The sequence below is a fragment of the Phyllostomus hastatus genome, unplaced genomic scaffold (genome assembly GCF_019186645.2).
Source record: "Phyllostomus hastatus isolate PE091 unplaced genomic scaffold, TTU_PhHast_1.1 phas_scaffold_345, whole genome shotgun sequence".
NCBI lineage: Eukaryota > Metazoa > Chordata > Mammalia > Chiroptera > Phyllostomidae > Phyllostomus > Phyllostomus hastatus.
This window is the reverse complement of record NW_025334024.1, coordinates 3,534,896-3,559,696: the sequence shown is the minus strand read 5'-3', so window position 1 is coordinate 3,559,696 and position 24,801 is coordinate 3,534,896. Positions and strand designations below refer to the sequence as shown.

General features: G+C 45.7%; 1 protein-coding gene across 1 annotated transcript; it reads right to left on the bottom strand.

Annotated features, from left to right (window-relative positions):
• Positions 1-7,950: 7,950 nt before the first annotated feature.
• On the bottom strand, positions 7,951-24,801 carry EMC8 (ER membrane protein complex subunit 8). Its single transcript, XM_045818963.1, has 5 exons — positions 24,307-24,801; positions 16,541-16,617; positions 10,121-10,190; positions 8,960-9,054; positions 7,951-8,417 (listed from the first exon to the last, which is right to left on the bottom strand). Exons 1-5 carry the CDS (start codon positions 24,535-24,537, stop codon positions 8,258-8,260), a joined length of 633 nt encoding a protein of 210 aa, XP_045674919.1. The 5' UTR covers positions 24,538-24,801; the 3' UTR covers positions 7,951-8,257.

Here is a 24,801-nt window from a genome sequence, read left to right as displayed (position 1 = left end):
CCCGTCCCCGCGTGGGAGCAGCAGAGGCCTTGGCTCCTGCTGCCTGTTTCGGATCAGGCCAGAGAGGATGTGAGCTCGGAGTCCTTGCTGCCCGCTGAGAGCCTCTGTGTGAGGACTGCACTCCGTCCAGTGAAGGCACTCCTGTCACCGCTGTGCAGCAATCTTAGTGACCTTAGTGACCTTTTCTTCTTGGGGTTTCTTTAGGGGTTCTGTGATTCTGAGAATGGGTGTACATTAAACACTGTCGAAGGCCGACCTTGGCCCTCTGGGGTGGGGCTGGGGGTGTGTCTGGGACAGGTGGCCCCCAGGAGGCTGAGTAAGCTGGAACCAGCAAGAGCAGTGTCACAGGAGGTACCAGACAAGGTGGGAAATGGGTTCGGGGGAGGGCGGGAGGGCGTGTTCTCAAAGGCCACAGTGCTCTCTCACCACAGGGAGCCGCTTGGGCATCAGCAGCAGAGAGGAGGGACGTCTGTGTGCACAGAGGACCGCTTGCTTTTCCTGACTCACTGTAGACATTTTCATCCCTTCCTCGATGCCCCGCCCCTGCCCCAAGGGGCCTGTGCAGGTGGCACCCACACACCCCTCCGCCATTCCAGACTCGGGGTGCAGGGGCCGGCCTGCTCTGGGTGCACCAGAAGTGCAAACTGAAAGGAGGTGAGTCGGCTGTGACACTGGCCCCCAGGCCCGACCACCACCTGGGCCGAGGGGTCCCACGCCGACGGCCAGGCTCTGTTCACCACCCAGTCCTTAGTCCCACGGAACCAGTCGGTGCAGAGCTACACGGAACCGGCCCAAGCACAGGAGAGACAGTGGCCAGAGATAGGAAACACTTCAGTGGTCTCGGCCTGCCTCTCCTTGCCCCACGCACCTTCCCCACCTGGCTCTGTCCATCTCCCTGACTGCTCAGGTGGAGGTCCCACCCGATCGATGCCTCTCTCTGCTCCAGACTTCTATCTTCCCCAGGGAACCTCCTATGAGCAGGGACAACCGTTGCCTAAAACGGGCTCCATCCTGCCTGCATATCTGTTCTGGTATTTATTACACGAAGAGCCTATGGGCAGGGCCTGTGGGCTGCTCCTCTCTGTGTCTCTACTTCCCCCAACACAGCATCCAAAGGGCTAATGGAAGGGCGGTGGGTCAGCTGGGTTAGAGGTTGCGGAGATGGGGGTGCGGGAGCCAGTTCCCAGCACCCACCCCAATCTTCCTGCAGGACCCAGGAAGAGATGGGGTCCCCAGAAGAGTGACCTAGGCTGTGCCCACACAAGGCTTGTCTCAGTGGTGGGCTGCCTGGGAAACACATTTAGGAAGGGAGCCAAGGAGCCCCTTGCTGGGGTTCCAGGAAGAATTCTGTTTTTGGAGAAAACAGAAAGAACACTCAGCTGAGTCTTCATTTCCTTTGGGTCCTGGGCTTTTCCCCATCTGTTTGCTTCACTGGTTTTCCAACTGAAATGCACTCCTGTTTTCTGCTGCAGGCCTGCCGGACTCGCCCAGTCCTGCCTCAGTTTCCCTCTGCCCAGATATAAGTGCAGCCTGGTGTGTGGCCACATCCGTGGGTACATCAGCCCGCATCGATAACCACATACTCCTGTTATGGAGAGTACCAGCCAACCCGGATAATCCCATAATGCTTAGATGAACAGTGCCTTCGTCCCGGGGCTCCAGCTGCGCGGAGCCTGCTATAAAGGCACCCTGGGTCTCTGCAGAGTTTTGAAAACTGCCTCTTAGCCCAGAAGTAATTTGGCAGAGAGCTTACCTGACCTTGGGGCAGCCATTTTATCAGCAGGATCTACAAATGGCTTTTGAGATCCTCAGAAGGCAGGCTGCTGAGTAAATTCCAGAAATTATAGGTGATTAGCAGAACAATGCCGCTCGAGAAGGTCTAGCTCTGAGCTGCCGGGCCGGACCAGGTGGGAGGCCAGGGCGGTAGAGGCGGCCATAGCAGTCTCCCTGAGTCCTGCAGAGGAAGGGTCCTAGGCAGGCCAGGAGGGACCACAGCTGAGATCCTCAGACCCAGAATTGGTATCCCTCTTTGCCTAGGCCAAGTATTAAAGCTGAGCCTCAAAAGTACTCCATCCCCATATTGTGAGCTGCGAAGGCTGCTCTTTCTACGGGTGCATTCCGACACTGAGTCACAGTACGGGAGACTTCCCTGGGGTGTCCAGGACGTTTGGACTGTGTACATGCAGAGGACTCTGTTTCGTGACATTTTCTTCCCGTTAAAAAATGGACTATCCTGTTTTCAGTGTGCTTCTCCTTGATGACATTGGTTGAGCACATTTTCATATGCTTATTGGCCACTTGGGTATCTTTTGGGAAGTGGTAGATCAATTATCTTTTTCTTTTTTAAAAAACGGACCTATAATTTTAAATATATTGGGATACATATTTGCATAGAATTCTTTTGTTGGATGATTGTCTTATAAATTTATATCTTCTTTCTGGCTCTGGCTTCCCTTTTCATTGTCCTAATCGTGTTTTAAGGAATAACAGTTTGTGATTTTAAGGCAGCACAATTTATTATTTCTTTGTGTCCTGTTTAGAAATCTTTGCCAAGGTCTGGCCAGTGTGGTTCAGTCAGCTGGAGTGTCATTCTGTAACTGAAGGGTTGTGAGTTCGATTCCTGATCAGGGAATATACCTACATCTTGGGCTTGATTCCTGGTCCAGGTGTGTATGATCCCTGGCCCGGGCACACGCGGGAGGAAACCAATCGATGTCTCTCTCTCACGTCCATGTCTCTCTCTCCCTTCCTCTCTCTCTAGAAAGGCAATGAAAAAAAATATCCTCAGGTGAGGATTAAAAATAAATAAACAAACAAACTAACCCTTTGCCAAGCCCAAAGTCATGAATACATTCTGTTATTTTTTGGAAACTCTATCGTTTTACTTTTCATATTTAGGCCAATAACCCACAAGATACCATTTCATATCACCAAAGCCTCTAAAATTGAAAAGACCGATAACGAAGCGCTGGGGGAAGCCGTGAGAAATTGGAGCTCTCAAACACTGTGGGTTGGGTGTTCCCCTGACAGCACATCCTAAAAACTGAACAAACAGCCCGCCCAGAGGGTCACGTCTCCATACAACCAGAGAACTGTGCACGTGTGTACACGAGAAAGCACACAGAAGAACGTTCATTACCTGCAGCAACACTCGTGTCGGCCCTCCCACCGTGGGCATAAACATCAGAAGGCACCGGCTAGAAACAAGTGGTAAAGGTTTATTCAGGGTTCTCAGGGTGTGCAAACCACAAACATAGCTAGGCAATGCCCAGAGTGCTCTGAAGAAGAAAAACCGAGAGTTCTTACAGTAAAATGTATGTTCTTCAGAACAGTCCTGCATTCCTAGCCTCTGGATTGGTCCAAGACAATGATCCTCCAGCTCCAACCTCACCTCCAGGAAGGTGGTCCCCAACCTTTCTGGCACCAGGGACTCGTTTCATGGAAGACAGTTTTGCCACGGATGGGGTGGGTGGGGGTGTCACAGGAGGCGGAGCTCAGGCGGTAATGTGTGTGAAGCTTCGCTGCTCACCTCCTGCCACATGGCTGGGACCCTAACAGGCCACGGAGCAGTGTCAGTCCATAGCTGGTGGGCGCGGGTGCGTGTGTTGGGGACCCTGCTCTAGATGATTTATGTTCTAGACTGTAACTACTCTTCCCTAAGTCCTTCAGGGGCAATCAGAGGGTTATCTATAAGGACCTATATATCTATATCTTCAGGCACAACTGCGGTGTTCAGAAGATTTTTTAGGTTCCCAGGCTAGTTAAAGGAAGCATTCGCTTTCTCTGCCTCAGCCTGCTTAAGTAGTTTAGCAGCTTGACTACAGCGACTCCACCCTGCTTCTTCACTCCTTCTCCACCACCGCAGGCTGGGAAGGCAGTGTAAAGGAGTCAGACATGTGAGCTGCGGTTATCTTCGGAGAACAATGTCTTTATTCACTCGTTTATTCATTCAGTAGATGGTCACTGAGTGTTTACTGTGAATAAGCACTTATCAGTCTGACCCAGAGTGTGTTCTAGAATTGTTAACACATTAAGAATTTTTCTCAGTGCGGCCCTAACACATTCTGCTAAGTGCTAGCACAGGTATTCCTCCCTCCGGCCTTCAGGGTATCACTGCAAGCAGGGGTCATCACCCTCACTCTTCAGACAAGACTGGAGGGGTAACTTGCTCGCAACCACAGAACCAAAAAGTGGCCAAGCTGGGGTTCACACCTGGCACTGACTACTCACTACCACACACCTCTCCTACTAGCTGATAGTACACACCACTGCCGCATTTGGAATTATCAAGGAAAAAACGAGGTTCTGCTGGGGGCAACAGAAAGTCTCTGTGAAAATATATATTATGCCCTGGCTGCTGTGGCTCAGTGGGTTGAGTATTTCAAAATGAAAGGTCACTGGTTTGATTCCCACTGGAGGCATATGTTTGGGTTTCAGGCCAGGTCCTCAGTTGGGGGGCATATAAATGAGAGGTAACTGATCAATGTTTCTCTACCTCTCTTTTTCCCTCCCTTCCCCTCTCTAAAAAATAAAATAAAAAAAAATTCTCACCCAAGAACATATTTATTGATGTGTGTGTGTGTGTGTGTGTGTGTGTGTGTGTGTGAGAGAGAGAGAGAGAGAGAGAGAGAGAGAGAGAGAGAGAGGGAGAGAAATATCAATCAGTTGCCCTGACTTGGGATCAAACCTGAAAACTTCTTGGTGTGCAGGACAAAGCTCCAGCTAACTGAGCCACCTGGTCAGGGCAGGAAGGGTCTCTTTTTTGAGAGCATCCAATCCTGAGAAATGACCAGCTCTTCCTTAGTAACGAGGAGACCCAGAGGGCAGGAAATACAGGCTTTAGTGAATCCTCAGTGCCTGGGGCACACCCAGGGCCCCTGGCACACTCAGAGTTTCCTGTTTTGGGGCAGACACTCCAACTGCTTAGAACTGTCCCCTGCCAGGGGCAGGACTCTTGCCCACAGAACTTCATGAACATTCTGAAATTCAATTATTTACAGATTTATCGATGGTATCTGGAATGTTTCAGATGGCGCTAAATATAGGATGCTATTCTGCTTTACAACACAACACAATTCAAGCCAAAAGTTTCCTCCGGTCCAGTTCCAGTGGATATTCTGCTGGCACTTGTCATATTCCAACAGCAAAGACCAGAACACAGTTCTTGACAGTTCTAAAGGTGGGCTACATCTCACACACTAAAGAAAAACCTCCAGATTGTAGTGAGGAAATGTCCACCCCAAGAAGTTAATCCTTAAGGAAGAAAAGGCTCCTTAGAATGGTCATTTATTTCTAGGAAGTAATAAACTCAATCTCAATCTCTTGAGATTTATTACTCAATCTTGAGTAATAAACTCAAGATTTTGCGTCCCACACAAGAATATCTTAAGCAATTTAAGGTGTAACCGTCAACACTGTGAAACAAACACATTTACCCTCTGGATTCTGAGGTGTGTGGAAGTGAAGTCAGACTAACCTGTCACCCACCGGAGAGCTCACGGAGGTGGGGGTGGGGGGCACAAACCACCATCTGTGCCAGGCTTTCTATTGAACTGAAGAAAAAATCCAGTGCTTAAGAGACAGCGAGTTGATGGAGAGCCTTTACAAATGTCAATTAGTGAGCGGAAGTCTATTTTTAAATTCAGCTCTCCTCACTGAAATTGCTAAAAATGTCCACAGGGCATAGAGATGAATGCCCATGGCTATTTTCCATTACCGTGATGTCATACAGCAACCACTGTGTTAAGACGGCAATAATCCTCAAAAGGGGCAGTTTTAGAGGCAAATATTTTTCTTTTGAAGGCCAAACAAAAAAGGTAGGACACGAGAGGTGAGAATGACTATGTGTAAGAACAACAGGTTTTCCAAGTACATCAATCAGAAAAATAAGCTATTAAATCAAAGCTAATTACACAAGAACTTTTTACTCTGGTCAGGCTGACAAACAGCAGATCCCAGAAAAATGAATTTGAAAATTTAAGTTACTCAAGGTTTCTAAGTTGTTTTCTATATTAACCTAACTTCATCAGAACCAGCAAAATCAACTTCTCCTTAGCAAGCATGTTGCTTTTTATTTATGAAGTTACTGCTTACTTTTCCATGTTTAGTATCCTCAGTTCTTATATCCACCATGATAGAACCGAAAAATACTTTTGTCCTACTGTACTCACCTCTGAATGGATGGATGTCATGCGAGAGATACATTTTCCCCAGACTGATATTGAGCATACAGATGGCTCCGCGGGGTTATCCGCCCCCCACACACACGCCCTCTCTCCTCTCTAAGCCCTTCAGATGAACAACACTGTGACCGTCAAAGATTTCCTCGATGTACAAATGTGCTCTGTGTTGCTCCTTTCAGTCTCTCCTATATGAAGGCAGAGTATGAACACATTTCGTACTCTGTCTGATAGGCTCTCACTTCTATCCTGGGAGGGTCTGGAGGCGCAGGGGCCAACAGCAAGGCTTAGACTGACCAGAGGGAGGGGGCCCAGCACAGGAGCGGGGGGCTCGGCAGAGGCTTTTCCCATCTCTACAAGGATACCGAGGCAGGTACTGTATCTTACAAATGTTTTTTTCCACAAATGTGTTCTTTCCTTCCGAAGATTTAATATGCCTTCTGAAAATCTAAGCCTGGCTCAGCCAAGAGAGGACCAGGATCTAGGCTATAGCCCAAACTGGAAGATGGCACAGGCTCCGGGGAAGCTGGTATGAGAACCCCCTGCAGCTGTTCCAGAGGTGAGAATGAAGGAGAACCACCGTGGTTTTTAGACTGTCTTTAAAATGCCTCCCCAACTAGCTTTAGGCACACCTTGATTCCAATAGCTCTGACCTTGAACTGGACGTAGCACACTCATCTGAATCCCAGGAAAACACAGCCTGCTCTATGGTAAACACTGGCGGTGGTTCCTTTTCCTTTTTGAAACAAACACAAACCCATCTGGAACGAGGCTGCCTGAGGTCCTGGGCCCCGAGGCGAGCACCGGGGACAGACGAAGCGTGCCCCTGACCCACCACCCCTTGGTTTGTGCTCCCACACAAAGTAATGCCAGCTTCCAAAATTAGGGGTAAGAAGTGTTTGAAAAAAGGGGAAGAGAGAATCTGGTGGGTCAAATAAAGCACATCTACTATAGGCAATGTCTGAAAAAATTTTCCTACTTGTCAACAGAAAATGAATGCTGGGTCACAAACCCTTTCAATAGATCATGCTAGCTGTTACAAATTTCCTTCATGTCATCAGATAGCAGGAAAGATAGGATTCTTTGAAGTCTGCACAGAATAATTCACATAAAAAATGCAATGGTAGCATCAAATTTCCCCAACAACTTCCTATGACTGGGTTAAAAAGTTTAGCCACAGGAAGTTCTATGTATAAACATTACAGACAAACTCTGTAAAACTTGGTGGGGAGGGGGTGTCCTAAGTTTTGTTTTGCTCCTGTTACTTCAAATACAAAACAAATAATGAATAAGAATTATTTAGATAATCATGCAAGTTAGAGTTAGGTCTGATTCTTGCCTTTTAAAAATAATCTTAGTACTATTCCAGGTTTCCTTGATTCCACAGGTCACAAGCCTTCTGGTTGATGGAGAAGCATTACACTGCACTCCCATTCCCAATGCTGTTTGTTTTCACCCTGAGTGCTGAAGGTTTCTCAGGCAACAGTGGCTTTATTCCCACTGTGCAGAGCTGCAGCGGTGCTCTCCACACCATGCGGGGCAGCAGCGTTCAGAGCTGCAGCCTCCTGACCGCTGAACAGCAACACGCAGGCGCTCAGGCGTTGGCTGGGCACCAGCACACTATGCGCCTGCCCAATCCCAGGACTGGGTCATACTAACTCAAACAGGACGAAAACTCACACACGTTCTCATTCAGATATAAGATATGGGCTTTTCTTTTTCAAAGATAATTCATAAGTCTTAAAAAGCATCCTTTCCAGATTATAAAAGATTAGTTAAAACTGTTTAATAGCAACGATTTTGGACAAGCAGAAACAGCTCTGACAGGGAGGATTATGGCAACATACAGCTGGGAAGAACTCCACAGGACGGTCAGGCTGGGCAGTCTGTACCTCTTCCGGAGACTCTGCGTTAAAAAGATGACTTTTGGGACATTCTGCCCTCTTTCAAGGCACACGCCACTTCTGAAAACTGTCAGCTTTCCACACAGGCCATGAGATATTTTATTTACATTTAAAAATAGCTTTTCTTCTTTAGCCTAGTGGAAATGCCCAGAGGCTAGTCACTGAAATCCCTCCCTAACACAGATGCAGAACAGCTTTGTTGATCTCTGGATTCGTCCAGTCATTCCGGATGTCGTCTAGGTGGTTATCGAAGTCGACGAGTGTTTCATAGGACCTGCTATCCAGGAGTGACGCTGAGATCCTCTGGGCCTCTGGCCAGTCTTCACAGTAATCACTATGAGGTGAAACAGGAGAGATCAACCTCTTAATGAAACAAGGTTTGGCTTTTCAACAGAGTACACAGAAAACCAGCCCCACAGAGTGGTATAAAGGAAGACAATGAATACTAGCAAACACGTACATTTTAAACGCATAAAGATATATATTAACAATACAAAATGTGGATAAAATAAGACACCCTCCAGATGAAATGCTGAAAAAGCTGGAGGTAGATGACTGACACTTCTGGAGTGATTACAAATAAACCAACCAAATGCCTGGAAAGAGGCTTTGGCTTATGGAGAGGTGCCCTCCTGGGGTTTGGGAAGGCCCTGAGTAATACTCAGGTTCTCTCTATGGTGCTGAAGCCCTACTGGCCTCAGTTCCCCAGGGGCCCAGGAACATGCATGACTTCTGTATGAGGGCTGTACACGCCTCTGGAGAACAGGCTAACTGAAAAACATAGGAAGCTGGGATCAGCTTTCCGTGGGACCTGGGTATGCGCAGCAGGCCCCGGCACAGCCTGCACATAGGTCGTTCTGAGGACATGGCACTCACTAGTGTGGGTCTCTGCACCGCCATTTGTTTTCATGGTGTTCGTACACATGGATCGTGGGTACTACACAGTCCATCGTAAACTTAGTGTTGTCCACCTGCACACAAGACAAAGGACACAATTGTGAACAGAGCTAATAAAAGTCAAGAGCCAGCACCTTTCTAGAAAGGTTGTTAGGCACCTCTTTGTGGCCCACAGCAGAAGCCTTGCCCAAGAGGGTACAGACACTGGAAATGTGATGTGCGAAGTGCACACTGTGGCCTACTACGGTAAACTGTGTGTTATGCAGGGTAAATGCCATTTGTTTTGTTCACGAAAGTGGAGCTTTCAAACACTGCATCTTCCCTCCCTGCAGAATTGTCTGAATTGAGATTATTTAACAGGCTTTTATGAGGGGGGACTAAAACCCCCCCCAAAAAAAAACAGAACTGATTTTTAAAAAATTGTGTATTTATTCTTACATGTTTAAACTTCAGTTACCTTCAAAGTACTCTCCATTTGATGCAATACACCAATTGAGACTTTTTTCCACTACTCAAAACAGTTTTTAAACTTGTCAATTTTGATGCTTTTTAGTGCTTCTGCCATTTTTTGTTTTACCTCTTCCATATCGGCAAAATGTTTCCCTTTGAGGACTTTTTCATCCCGGGAAACAAACAAACAAAAAAAAGATGCTCAGAGTGTGAGAGCCTCCTTGAAGAGGAGGATGGGGCATGGGGGTCATGCCATTTTTTTGGTCAAAAACTGCTGAACACTCAGCACACAGTGTAGGCAGGTGTGCTGATAAATCTCCCATCATGAAATGGGCAAATGAATTGAAAGAGTCTTCAAAAACAATTCACTTCCACAAGATAATTCCATTTTTTGCGGTGTGGAGAGGGGGAGGTCCCCTCTTGTATGTCAGCTACCTATCTACCTGAGTCCCTAACAAGTTCCCAGCTGGTGCTCACACTGCCAGTGTAGGGACCCCTCTTTGAGAACCACTGAACTGGAATGACTCCCCCCTTTTGGAGACCTGTGTGCTGTGACTGCAAAAGGTGGCAGTGGTCTGAATATCTGCAGAAACGAAAACCGGTTACACAGCAAAGCTCTGTGTTAGCAAGAAAATGCTCAGTAGCCATCCTGTAAAGAGAAAACACAACGGGCAATTAAAAGATACTTACCATGATGAGAGCAGTATCGCTGAAGCCCTCAGCAATTCTGGAGGCCACCTTTTCTGCAACCTGATTTGGACTGCAAAAGAAGAACCAGTGAGTTTACCACATACTGGTTAATGCCACTCAACACTGTCTACCTACAGCATAGTAAACAGGCAACAATAAAAAGACCAGCAGTCCACCTGCAATGACTTGCACTGGGCACAGGGAATGCTGTAACCGCAATGGGGAGCACAGTGCAAAGTGGGTCCTATCTCATCCCTCCGGCAAGCCCTTGTGAAGGGGATCCTGTGAAAGCATCTTCGAAACAGAAAGGCTTCCTGGAACCCACTGGAGAGCACTATCCAAAGCACTTAGATGAACTGCTGCCGAATGCTCCAGGCTAGTGTCAAGCTCCAGGCTAGAGGCCTCCTTGGCCCGTCTTTTCCATTTGCAAGCTCCCAAAGTGACTCTGTCCACGTCTTAGCTGCTGGCAATTGAGTCTTTCACTTTTTAAAAAAATTTTTCCCCCCCAAATTCCTAAGCCATTTCAAATCTTTTCCATGCTTGTCACCCTTCAATTGCTGGCTCTATCCCAGTCCTATCCAACCTTGATAAATGACAACTTCCTACTTAAATGACAACTTCCCAGCTCCGACATCTTCCCTGGCTACCACCCCCCATGAACAAAGTCATCTTTCTATCCTATTTCAGGAAAAGGCATCCTGACACCCACGGGCCCATTCACTCTGAACTCCTCCTCAGGGCCTTATTTATAATGTATTTTTTCTGTCAAATCTGACAGCTCTGCTGTCCAATTTGAATAAGTCTTTTCCTTTTTAGGATAAAAAAATTACGTAACAGATTTCCTCTAGCCACTGTGTAACCTCTCTCCTCCCTTTAACCACATTTCTTAAGCTTCTGTAGTAAGTCATGATGTCCCTCTTGCTCTGTTTTCTTACACAACCGTGCATTGGGTTCTTCCCCCTTGCCTCTATGGGCCAGCACCCTCGAAACCTACCGAACACCCGCCACCCTTCCAAGACCCCCAGCTGGAATCCACCACGTCCAGGTGGGCTGGCCTATTTCTAATTTCTCTGATTGAAGTCACCTTTCCTTCACTCACCAGCCACTGTCGATTCTTCCCTTGCCTCTGCCTCCTTCAATCTGTCATCCATTTTGTTCAGGCTATCACCACAGCCAAGAGGTTTCTAAAATTGCTTCCTAACTGGTCTCAATTTCTAGGCTCTTCTTATATGATACATCCTGTAAACCCTCTTTAGATGAATTCTCCTAAAACATTTACCTACACACACCCTGCTGCTCGCCTGTGCTTGTAAGATAACAGCCCACCTTTTTCAGACTGGCAAATCCAGGTCTTTCTCACCATGAACCTAGTTACCACTCCTATCCACAGCAACAAAGCTCTGTGTCTTTAATTTCATTAAATTACTACTTAGTTACTTATTTAGTAGAACTGTCTATGTATCAAGCTCCCTCACTTATATTGTCCTGTTTGAATGCCCTTCTATACCAATTTCTACTTGAATTCCTTCCCATCTTTAATGCCTAGAACATGCCACCCTTTTGCGGAGGTATTGCCAAGATACCTCAGTTGAGGTCTATTTGTCCCTTCTCAAAACATTATTTTACTTGTAAAGGCTTTGACACTTAATATTCGGCATGCAGTTGTCTTTTTTGGCATCTTACTTCCTCTGCACAATTATTATCAGCTTTTTAAAAAGATTTTATTTATTTATTTTTAGAAAAGGGGAAGGGAGGGAGTAAGAGAGGGAGAGAACATCAATGTGTGGTTGCTTCTTGTGCGTCCCCTACTGCATGAACTTGCAACCCAGGCACGAGCTCTGACTGGGAATTGAACCGGCAACCCTTTGGTTTGCAGGCCGGCACTCAATCCATTGAGCCATACCAGCTGGGGCTGAGTCTCAGCTTTTTGAGGCAGGGTCTGAGCCATATATTTTAATGACCATAAAACTACATTAGTTATTTTGAGTTTATTTAAAGAAACATACTATACAATTACAAACCTTCCCTTGTGACTGAACTGGAAAAAGCAGATTAATAATGTTTTATAAAAATAAATTATTTTGGCTAATTATTCTATTTCCATGTTCAAAATTGAGAATTCATAGTGATATGTTGATTGTAAGTATTATGTTAAGAAAAATTAAAACAATAAAAAATAGTTTAAGCCCTGGCTGGTGTGGCTCAGTGGATTGAGACTAGGCCTGCGAAGTGAAGGGTCGCTGGTTCAATTCCAGGTTGGGGCACATGCCTGGCTTGTGGACCAGGTCCCCAGTTGGGGGGCACGTGAGAGGCAATTGGTCCATATTTCTCTCACACATAGATGTTTCTCTCTTTCTCCCTCCCTTCCTCTGCTCTCTAAAAATTAAAAAAGAAAAAAAAAGTTTAAAAGAGAAAGGGGGCCCAGAAATTCCTGTTTATGAGGCCGGCACGAAAGCTCTCAAAGTAAACACAGTGCTGCACTGTACGCAAGTGCCAAGTCCCCACAGCTCAGATGGGATGTGGAGAGGAGCAGGTATAGGGCTGCACACTCATCCACTAACTGTGGAAAAGAGACACCCTGATTGCTCTGCATCTTCAGTGGTCCTGACTCACTTCTACCTCAGGTGCAAAGGGAAAAGAATTTGGCATTTGCTAAGTGCTCTAGGGACTTGTAAGTATATGCCATGAAGAGACTTACAAAACCATTATCCTAACATTTATAATTATCATAGAAGTAGATGACTTTTATTGGGAAGAGGAATCAAGAAGCATTCATTAAAAATAAGAACAATGCCCTGGCTGGTGTGGTTCAGTGGATTGAGAGCTGGCCTGAGAACCAAAGGGCTGCTGGTTTGATTCCCAGTCAGGGCACATGCCTGGGCTGTAGGCCAGGTCCCTGGTGGGGGGGCGTGTGAGCAGCAACCACACACTGATGTTCTCTCCCTCTCTTCCCCTCTGTCTAAAAAAAAATAATAATAATAATAAAAAAAAGAGCTACTATTGAAAGAACATAAGCACCCCATGTTCATTGCAATGTTATTCACAATCGCCAAGCTATGGAAGCAGTCTAAGTGTCCATCAGTAGATGAGTGGATAAAACAACCATGGGACATTTACACGGTGGAATTCTACTCAGCTGTAAGAAAGAAGAAAGATTTACCCTTTGTGACAGTATGGATGGACCTGGAAAGCATTATGCTAAGTGAAATAAGCCAGTCAGAGAAATACTTGTCTTTCTCTGATTTCACTCATACGTGGAATCTAATGAACAAACTGAACTAACAAGGAAAATGGGGGCAGATTCATAGATGGAGAGCAGATGACAGCTAGTCGTGGGGGGAGGTTAGGGGATGGAGGGATTGAGCAAAAAGGAAAAAGGACTCACGGACATGGACAACAGTGTGTGGACTACTGTGCAGAGGGGGGTATAAGGGAACTAAATGGTAATGGAAAAAATACAATAAAGATAGGTTTACAAATTTAAAAAAAACCCCTACCATTTCAGATGCTCAAGAATTCAAATTTAAAATTTATTCTTTTGAAAAAAGTTAATAACTGCCAAAGTATTTGAAAGAACTGCCAATTTTGTTTACTTTTCCTGTATTTTGCACTTAGTCTCAGATACTGACCTACCTCATTCCTAATGTAAAACTTGCATTATGATATTAAAATCAGTATTTTGTTTTCTGCCAGGCCATTTCAACCCCTGTTCCTGCAAAGAGTCGAGATCACTTTGCTAAGCCTCTTCCCAACCGGCACAAAGCTATGCATTTACTCCTGAGATCTCACATTTTTACAATTTGTATATAAAAGCTTTTTATTCCTGGCTGGTGTGGCTTGGTGGATTGAATGCTGGCCTGTGAACTGAAAGGCTGCCAGTTCAATTCCCAGTCAAGACAGATGCCTGAGATGCGGGCCAGGTCCCCAGTTAGGGGTATGCAAGAGGCAATGGATTGATGTTTCTCTCCCTCTCTTTCTCCCTCCCTTTCCCTCTTTCTAAAAATAAATAAAGTCTTAAAAAAAATAAAAGCTTTTTATTGAGTATCTACCTCAAGCCAGGGCACAGTGCCTGGTACTGAAATTTACCAAAACTAAATGCTAATTATGATGCAAAACACCAGTAATTATGAGATGATAAAATGAAAGGATGCAAAATCCTCAAGTTTAGGAAATGAGTAAAATAGTTATAAACACCTTCTATTTCTTTTTTAATGTTAAAACAATGAATGGTTCTTCTCTGAAAAAAGTATTCATAGGACTAGTAACTGTACCAGCTCCTACTCTGAACCAAGCACAAAGCTAAAATGCTGATTGTTGCTTCACTCTATCCTCACGACCACTCTATGGTACAAACTTCTACCTCCATTTTACAGATAGGACCACTGAGGCCAAGGAGGTGAATCAGTAAGTCACCTGGGATTTGAAACCAAGTCTACCTTGCTCCAAAGCTTATGCTGTAGACACTGTTAATTACCTGGTATTTCTAAAAGAGCACACTAGGTCTGGCTGAAGAGAGGAGAAATTTTTAGGTACAAGTAAACAGTACTGAAGAAGGAAGTTGGCATGTCCTAGCTCCTGAGCTCACAAGCTGTGTGACCTCTGTGCAGGGTCCACCTCTGATTGGAGTTTCTTTACCTGAGCATCCTTGTGAGGATTAGACAGAGCAACGCCAGGGAAGCCCCAGGCCAGGGGCAGTGTTAGGGATGCCAGGCTTACTCCCAACCCAGCACACAGCACCAGCACATGGGAGGGTAGATGAAATCCCAAGGCAGAGCCAGGGAACTGGGCTCAGAGAGCGCCTGTGTGCTGTCGTCCCAGCAGAGGCTTCAACAGGGGTTGTTTCAAGCCCAGTGTTTCACTTGTTACTCCGCCTCCCTCAGAGTCCCTACTGGACCCAGTCCTCCGAGGGTAACAGGGTTTTTAATCCCTGAAGTGCTTTTGTGTCTCATCAGCGATAGCAATACTTGGTTACCAGCTTATTGGATTATTTCCAAAACTGCGACTGAGTCCAACCTCTTGCCTATGCTGGGCCAGGTGGACAGAATTCCAGCAGTGTAGGTCTGAGGTCCTTCACTGAATCCCCTAACACCTGGACCCCGGAGTCAGTCAGTGTGAGGCCAGTGTGTCAGTGCCTTCCATCACACACCGCCCACACTCCGTCCTGGCTTCCCTTCTGCTCCTGGCTGAGGAAGGTCAGAGGGAGGTCAGGGTGTGATTCCTCTCGGCCTCTTTGTGAGGTCACATCAGGCTGGCTACTGGCCACGTCCCTCCACCAAAGGGAATTTGCTTCTCTTGAGGATGACTTCTATTTTCTTCAAAAACTGTATTTTTTATTCCCATTGACATACAGTATTATATTAGATTTAGGTGTATAACACAGTAATTGGACATTTATACACCATGTTTTTTGGACTATAAGACTTTTTTTTAAACCACATTTTTTTGCCTCAAAATCCCCCCCCCCCCATTTTCCTCCTCTAAAACCTAGGTGCGTTTGGGGTCCGCACCATAAGACACACCTAGGTTTTAGAGGAAAACGGAAAAATTTTTTGAAGCAAAAAATGTGGTTAAAAAAGGTGGATCTTATAGTCTGAAAAGTATAGGTAACTTATGAAGTGATCAGCCCATAAGTCAACTACCCAGCTGACACCACATGTACAAAAGTACTGAGTACATCCCCTCTGCTGTATTTTACATCCCTGTGGCTGTTTCTGTAGCTGGCAGTTTATGTATCTACCGGCTTTCGTCACCAGCTTTAGGTTACTGCACTGCTCTCTCATGAGGTCTCTTACATACCTCCTACACCTTTGGAAATAATCTGCCTATTAAGCCCTCCTCAAATTATCCTAACTTTAGCATGTTGTCTGTTTTTCTGTTGGGACCGAGACCTAGGCAGAAATAAAGCAGAGTTCTCTCTGCTTTACTCATTAATCAGAAAGGAACCAGGAGCCAATATGAAGGAAGCAGCACATACCACATTTTCATCATAGTATCAGACCCTTTACAGCACCAAACCTAAAAGTTGTTTTATTTAAGCCAAAAGAGAGTGGCATTTTCTCCTAATGCTCTGGCCTACATCATTCGTAGTTTGGGAATGGGAAGCGAGGCAGATGAGCTCAGTGGGGACAGAAGTTGGAGGCCCATGACCATTGCTTTCATTGCATGAATTTTCTTTAAGCAAAATAAAGAAGACACAAAACAGAATCCGAAAGTTAATATAAATGTTTAGACTTTCTGTTGTTTGGAATTATCCACCCCACAGTTCCCCTCAAATACTATAAACAAGCACAGAGGGTGGGGAAGGGTTTTGTTCTCTCAGACTCCACATCTCGAGCCCACAGAAGGTCAGAAGGCACACCAGAGACGTCTCTGTGCGCCGCGTGACCCTCCTTTCAGACCAGGGCTTCTGCACAGACATACCTGGCATCCTTTACTCGTTCATTAGCTTGATAATAACCAGCAATCACATAGCTATTATCTTTGCACCATGAATCAATCTGAAAGAGGAACAAAAATTGGAAAGATAAATGATTTTCCCTTAAATATCAAGTCTTAATAAACACAGGAGACCCCTCCCTCCCAAATACTGAGACAACACACCATATAAACCTGTATCCTTCTCCCCAGAAGAAGGGCTACAATAATGACATAGATGTTCACAGAAAAAAGGTCACACCAACTTACTTTCCATGGTCCCCTCACCCTCACTGTGGGGGGGGGTGTGTCTTCCCATAGATGAGGACTCTGTAATTGCCAGAAGGGGTGGGGCTAGGCATGAGGAGTGACCTCCTTGCCAAGTCCCTGCAGAAGTCCCCAATGTTGAGACATATTAAACAGGTGCAGCGCTGAGGGGAGGTGGGGAAAGGGAGACCATGTTTACCCATCTTCTTATAATATGAAGAACTAAGGCATTCTGGGGCTTGAAAAATACTTACTTAAGATCATTTAAATCAATCCTTCACAGATAAGCAGACTAAAGCTCAGAGGTTCAAAGTCTGAAGAGCCACGCAGCAGAGCCCGGATGGGAATCTAAGCCTCTTTTGAAAATAAACCCTTTTATACTACACTTCAGTATTTCTAGCCAACATACCATGAAAAGCCCTTCACACTGGGATGCAGAATAAACAGGCACACACACAGGTGGGCAAATACAGACAGGAATGCCCCCACGCACTCACGTTCAACTTCCTGTGACATGCTTTAAATGGGAGCACGGTGGCTGACTTTGGAAGTTTTTTTCTGTCCGTTTTATAATGCCACCCCTTTCTCATCAGATTCAGCTTCCTGCAGGTCTAATGCCATTGTTAAAAACAAAAGGTCATCTTAACTGTGTTGCCATAATGGAGTTTTAATAATACACTGCAATAAATTCTATTCTCAGTCTGCAGAAGAGGGAAAAAATTGATCCTCGATTTTTTCACAGTGAATTAACTGGTTAAAAATGTATTTCTCTTTTTGTTTAATATAGCTTTATGGTTTTGTCTTGAATTCTGGTTTGGACCTCAGACAGTCTCCTTTATGACTAAAAGCTGACATTAGAAGATGGTTACAGTTCAAGGTTCCCTGGCTTTCATAAGGATTAGAATAATTCTGGCCTTCTAAGAGCTCACAAATTACCATATTGGGTCAAAACCAAGGCTCCAATTAGATGTTGAACCAATTAGATGTTTTGGTCATCCACCCAAAAGATTAGGGCTATGTCTCCAGAATATTTATAATGGCTCTTTCACTGTAACTTTGCTGCAAATGACTCCAAAATTACTGACATTTTGTTTCTGTCACCTCTTAAAGGAACAGGTTCTAGAAACTTTCTATTGCTGCTTATAGCAGCCATTTCTTTAATTTTTAAACTTACCTCCATGTAGTACCAAGAGGTACAGCCTAGCTTTAAAATGTGATCTTTGGTCCCATTTACTACACTCAGAGATTAGTCTGCCCTTTAGTGTGGTGCTCCCAGCCTTTGTATGTAATCAAAGACCAGCCTCCAGAGTGTGTCCTCACTCAAGGTGACCCTCATCTCTGCCCACTTGGCGTTCCTCTCCCTGCCCTCTGGTATATGGGTTGTCCTTATATCTGACTCAGAACTAGAGATGTGTCCCAAGTTTGGTTACTATCTTAGTTTCCTACTGCCCTTGTAACAAGTTATACAAACTTAGTGGCTTAACATGGCACAAATTTATTGTGTTATAGGTCAGAAGTCTACAATGGGTCAGCAGGACTGATTCCTTCTGGAAGTTCTAGGGGAGAATCCTATCCTTGCCTTTTCCAGCATCTGGAGGTCACCCATATTCCTTAGCTAGTGGCTGCATCACTGTGACCTCTGCTTCTGTCATCACATCTTTAACTCTGAGTGAACTTCTGCTTCTCTCTTTTTTAGAGAAAGATTTATTTATTTTCAGAGACAGGGGAAGGGAAGGACAAAGAGAAGGAATGGAACATTGATTAGGTGCCTCTCACACGCTCCCAACCAGGGACCTGGTTTCCAACCTAGGCACATGCCCTGATGGGGAACTGAACTGGTAACCTTTTGCTTTGCAGGACGACGTCCCAACCACTGAGCCACCTCGGTCAGGGCTCTGCTTCTCTCTTACAAAGACCTTACACTGGGTCTATTAGGTAATCCAGGATAATCTCCCCATCTCAAAACCCTTAATTTAATCTCATCTGCCAAGTCCCTTTTGCTATGTAAGGTAACATATTCATGGGTTCCAGGGATTAGGAAATGAACATTTTGGGGGGCTATTTTTTTGGGCTGATCACTGCTATATTTACTATAAGGATACAACAGTGAGCAGTCCAAGCAGCTCCTAGATCCCTTTCCTGGGCTGAAGGAGGGGCATAGGATTTCTCAGCAAACACACTACACATCCTCACTTGCACTTTACCTGGTAAGAGCAAATTCCTGTATGAAAAATTTCAAAGGCCTAATCAAATTCCAGCATAAAAATAATGTCTTGCATGACCCTGAACTTCTAGCAGAACTCTCTGAAGTGGATACCCTAAAAGTGAATCAGGTCACAAAGCTCTGGCTTGGTTTTGGAAACTTATGAATGAATGATTTAAACAAGAATAACCAAGTTAACTGTAAGGTGGCCTATGATGGGCATGCGTAGCCTGCCCATAGCTGTCCAGATATAGACACAGCTGGCTATCAATTGAGGAATAGAGAACATGAAAGTGAGGAATTCAGAATGGACTCCGGCTTCCTGCCAGCATCAGAGCCCCCAGAGGTAGGGCACAGACGTTTTAATAAGAAGGGAAGAGTTTTCTTGGGATAGCCTTGAGAATGGTACCAGATATTATCAGGTGAGAGTGACCTGGTACAAAGTGAAAGTCAGTGTGTGGAAGATGACCAATGGGGATGGGGCTGGGGTGGGAATGGGGCAGGCACGACCTTCAGAACATCCACTAAGCCCAACAGCTCACTGATAAAAATCCTAGTGGGTTTAAGCAGTAGCTTGTTCGGGAACAGGAACTCGTTCCTCTCAAGTCAGGCAGGGCAGGGCAGGGCAGGGCAGGGCAGGGCAGGGCAGGGCAGGCGGAAGACTGGAGAAGCTGCTGTCTGACCCCTGTTCTCACTGAGCCCATTTCCCTTTGCCTTGCTGTAATGATTCCCTACTCCTCTCACACATTCTGTGAACAATCAAAATGAAAATCAAAAGTTCATACTAACCCTCTGACATCTGATGTCAACTTAGTAAAACTGCATACAAGAGTCCCAAATCTGCATTTATTCATGCAGTTTCTTTTACTTTTCAGAGAGAAAGAAGGACACTTTTACTTTGTGATAAGCTGCCAGCCTGTATGTTCAGTGAGTTTTTTGGCTCATTCCAGTCCAGACACTAGAACTACAAAAAGTGCTGGGCCTAACCCATTCATTCCCAATGCGACACAGCACAAAGAAAGTAGCTTCTCTCAGCAAACTTGCTAATATTGCATAAGTTAGACACCTCGCAATTTTCAAAGCGCTACTACCCACCTCACGTGACTATACAATAGCCATAATGCAGGCAGGGCAGGGAACTGATAAGAGAGCCATCCTGAGGAGGGCTTGCCACTCACAAGTTGAGGTTGTCTATGGCAATAAGCAGGCCTTGGAGGCTGAAAGCAGAGGGGTTGTTCATTTCACTGAGAAGAAAAGCTCCTTCTCAAGTGGGGTGCTGTTTTCTATGGAATGGAAGGGAGCTGGATCCACAAAAGAGCTCTGGAGGTAAATGGGATGGAAACAGAGAAGAAAGTCAAGGGGAGGAACTGAAAGGAAGACCCAGAGCAGCCATCTCTCTCTCCCCCAGGCTAGCACATGAATGTCCTGGAGATAAACAAGGGACAGAAGGGAAGAGTGGGCTTAGGAATGGGCTGGAGGAGAGCAGCCCTGCAAATGAGCACAGAGAAAGTGCACAGGGGGGCAGCAGACAGAACTCTGGACCAAAATCATGATGACTAGGCTGACTGGTAAATAAGAAAGTCATCTGAGCAGAATGTAACCAAAAGCTGTTCCACTGTACTAGGAAATCAAAGAGGGGAAAGGACATAAAAGGCTTAGAGAAACAGCAGGTTTATGCTAATTGGTTTTTGCTATCAGAAATAATTCCGCCACTACCTACGTCAAAGGGTTATAATGATAAGTAAGATAACAGGCATAAGTACTTAAAAATAAATAAATAAATAAAAAGCACCCAGAAATGCAAGGATTTTTTAAAAATGGAAAATTATAATGAAAAGCCCTTCAAAGGGCTCTGGCTGGTGTGGCTCAGTGGATTTAGTGCTGGTCTGTGAACCAAAAGGTCACAGGTTCGATTCCCAGTCAGGGCACATGTGTGGGATGCAGGCCAGGTTCCCTGGTTGGGGGCATGTGAAAGGCAACCAATTGATGTATCTCTCACACACTGATCTTTCTCTTCCTCTCTTTCTCCCTTCCCTGCTCTCTAAGAAGTAAATAAATAAAATCTTAAAAAAAAAAGTCTTTCAAAGGAATCTAACATTTCCCTTTGATGGGCTGCATATCAAGTCTGCCTTTCCCACTTGTCAAAAATAATTACAATAAGAAACTCCCTAAATAGAAAAAAAAAAAAAAACCATGAGAATAAGGCCTCATTTACACAGTTTCATGGACTTATGGGCTGTATTAAAATCATATCTTCCACAGCTGATACACTGATATACTATGGTTTCTTGCACTGAAATCTTTCATTGCCTTCAGGTTATAAGTTGCTAAGTCAAAACCTGAATGATATAAACTTAAATACCATGACTGTAATACAAAATTTTTGGATGGACTCAGACTGCAAATTTTCCTTTGTAACTTTACTCAGAAAGTTGCTGAAAAGAAGTAATTGCAGAGGCTCTAGTTTGGACTTACGTTTGCTGGATGGGAGGCTCAAACAATGAAGGGGAAGCTGAGAGTCTGGAATGATTGTGATGACCCAGGGTGAGAAAAATCAGAACAGGGCCTCAGCAGTGCCCTTTACCCTCGACTAGCTGGTGTCAGTGGGTCCATCTACAAGCCAAGGTCTCCTCTGGGCATCTTCCCTTCCCAGGTAAGCGGTTTGGGAAGCAGCCCTGCTCCATGGGGAAAATTCAGGTAAAGGTGACTCAAATGCGGTTGTTTTTAGTTAGTGTATTTAATTCTCTCAAGTATTGCACTCCTATCTTGCAATAGGAACATAATTCGTTACCTTTGTAAAGCTTACTTAAGAATGAGAAGAATCAGTAATATTTTTACAATTCCAAGTGCAGTTCAAGTTTGTCTTTATGTATGTATTGCTGACAGGATTGCATATGGACTTAAAGCAACACTCCTTTTCCTCCTACCTCTGGCTACTCACTCAGTTACCCTGCAGACTCCTCCTCTTCCTCCCATTCTGAAAAAGCTATAGTTCCTCAGGCTTTGCTCATGGCTCTCTCCTCATTCCACACAGTTCTGGCCAATATGTCCTGCTCTCATGGCTTCAAAGATCATTGAGAAGCTAGTGGTTCCCAATCTGTATCTCCAGGCCATTCATTTTCTGAGTTCCAGATGCATTTCAACTTTCAACACTAGGTTGTCTTCACTTTTCCTCAATAAAGGCACCACTGTCCTCCCAATGCGTAACTCAGAAACCGAGGATTCCATCTTGCTTCCTTTTCCCTATGTCCACATTTGATTAGTCACTAAGTCCTGTGGATTCTTCCTCCTGGCTTCCCTGATCCTTCTCTGCATTCACAATGCTCTCAGTTTAGGCCACCCCTCTGCCTCTCATCCTGCTTGCACTTCTGTCTCTAACATTCTCTTGGCTGCAGGCCAGAACCATCATTCCAAGACACAAGTCTGACCAAGCAACTCTCTTCCAGTGGCTTTTCTTTGTCCTCACGACAGTGCCCAAACAAACTCCATTGTGTGATCTGCAAGGTCCTCGACAGTGGCATCTGTCCACTGCTCACTTCTCTATCCCTGGCCCCTTTACACTCTAGCTCTTCCTCCACCCCCAGTTTTCTCTTGGTCTCTGCACGTGCTGGTCCCTCTGCCTTGAATGTTCTCTGTCTATGCCCTGGATTACTATCGCTGGCCCACAGGGCCAGTATTTGCATGTCCCTTTCTCTGGGCAGCATGGCTTTCCTAACTCTGTAAGCCTGGGTGAGCTGACTTTTCTCATGGATCCCTCACTATTTTCTGCTTAACCCCACATAGGACACTTATTCTTTGGTACTGTGCTTGTCTGCTTGGTACACATTCAACGGCTAAGCAGGTACTGTGTTTGATCCACAGATACAGCTCTCCATCACAGGCCTGGCACTAGTGGAGAAAGAAATAATCCTGCATTAATGCTACTGGTAAGTCTAGTTCCCTGCAAGTGAATGCACCACACATCCAATCAGCCTGCAATTCCCTTGATAACAGAATAATTAAGACAGTTGGTTGGAAAGACACCCCAGTGATGTTTTGGTACTGATGGCACATTTCTTCAGAAGCTACAGCGGTTGATTTTATAAATATCACCTACTTTTTATCTATCTCCTGTCCAGAGAGGATATGAAGAAATTCACACAATGACTCAACTTAACAGGCACTGAAACGTGGGCCGAGTAACCTTGGACAAGGACTATTTGCCCAAAGGTACTTCCTGCATACCAAGAATTTACATGGATGTCATAATCAGGTCAATTATGAAATGGATTCATTTTACTTAGTGGGACATATAAAAATAGGACTCCTACCTACACCTTCTCAAACTTAACTACTTTTCAAATGAATTAAATGTTTTTAGTTATAGCTTATACTTAAATGTTTGTAGTTACACACCATACCTCAACTCAGGTGCTGAGGCAGGTCTGAGGCTAGTTTATTTCTAAGTTTTTAACAACTCCCTGGAATTTACAGGTGGTCTTTTCCCCTTAATTGATCACTATCTCAAAAACTACTGCCTAGAATTCAATTACCATCCAGCTTATTGGTGACCTAAGTCTTCCCCACTGTGCTTCAATAAAGCAGTCACTGCCAAGTACACACATAAAAGTGTGGTGGATAGAAGGCACGACTGTTTCCGCTTTTTGATTTCACAAAGTCCTAAGCTTTTAAAATCACTGCAGCGTGCTAGAAAAGTCACTAATGGGAACAGATAAATTCTCCTTACACATGATTCACACAACTCAAGGAAGGAGAGCAGTGCTTGTGATGTCAACGCTACCTCTCCAGATGTGTCCCAAATCTGGGATCCCGAAGTGCCACCACCAAAAGGACCACAGCGCCTACACTCACATCCGATAAGGAACCGGCTCAGTGAAGGTGCTCACGAACCAAATTCCAGCATTTAGGTTTCAACGCATCAAAACTTCCCGCAATTCAAAATCCCAATTGTAAACGCCTTCCGATCATTACCCAGTTAACGGTAGCTTGTTTTTATAAAGGCTACTGGTTTGAGGCAGTTAATGGATTATTCGTCGCCTAAAAGTGCCTTTAAAAACACCCATGATGGTTAAGGTGGGTCCCTGGGCCGCTGCTATTACGAGCTGCCAATCTGCGGGGCGCTCCCTAAGTGCCGGGCAAAGATCCATGCGCTCTCGCGGGTCATCCCGTTCACTGTCCCGGCGACCTCGGAGGGGGGGTTCTAGGCTCCCGCCGGACACCTGTCAGCTTCCAGCTAGGACTGCGTGGAAGCCGATCGCAAGCCAATCTCCGAGGGGCGGCCAGGCGCCGTTCCCACGCTTACCAGGGTAAGGGCCACCTCCAGCATGGGGGCGAGGGCCAGGGTGCCGTGGAACAGTGGAATACAGTCCACGAAGAGAGTGTGGTGGGCGCCCGGGCCGCTCAGGGGCAGGTGGTCCTTGCGCGGCTTCTGCTTCTCGGCCACCAGCAGTCCATTGACAGCGCAGTGGGGGTACTTTGCTCCATGAAGCACCATCTTGCAGTAGGCCTGCGTGGTCAGCTTCACCCCGGGCATGCTGAGCCCGGGAGGGCCCCGGAGGCCCCGGGCGCCGGCCGAGGCCTAGACTCGCTGCCTGGCCGCGCGGCGCCTAAGCGGAGAAGTGGGACAAGGCGGAAGCTGCTTGGTACGGCCCCGCAACTTGGAGGAGGCACCCACAGGCCCACCTCTGCTTTGGACTGGTTCCTTCAACACCGACTCCGGCTCGAGGAACTCCACACGCGCGCCTCACACTCCTCTCGCAACTCGCCGGGCGCCGCAGGAAAGCGGTCCCTCAGCGCC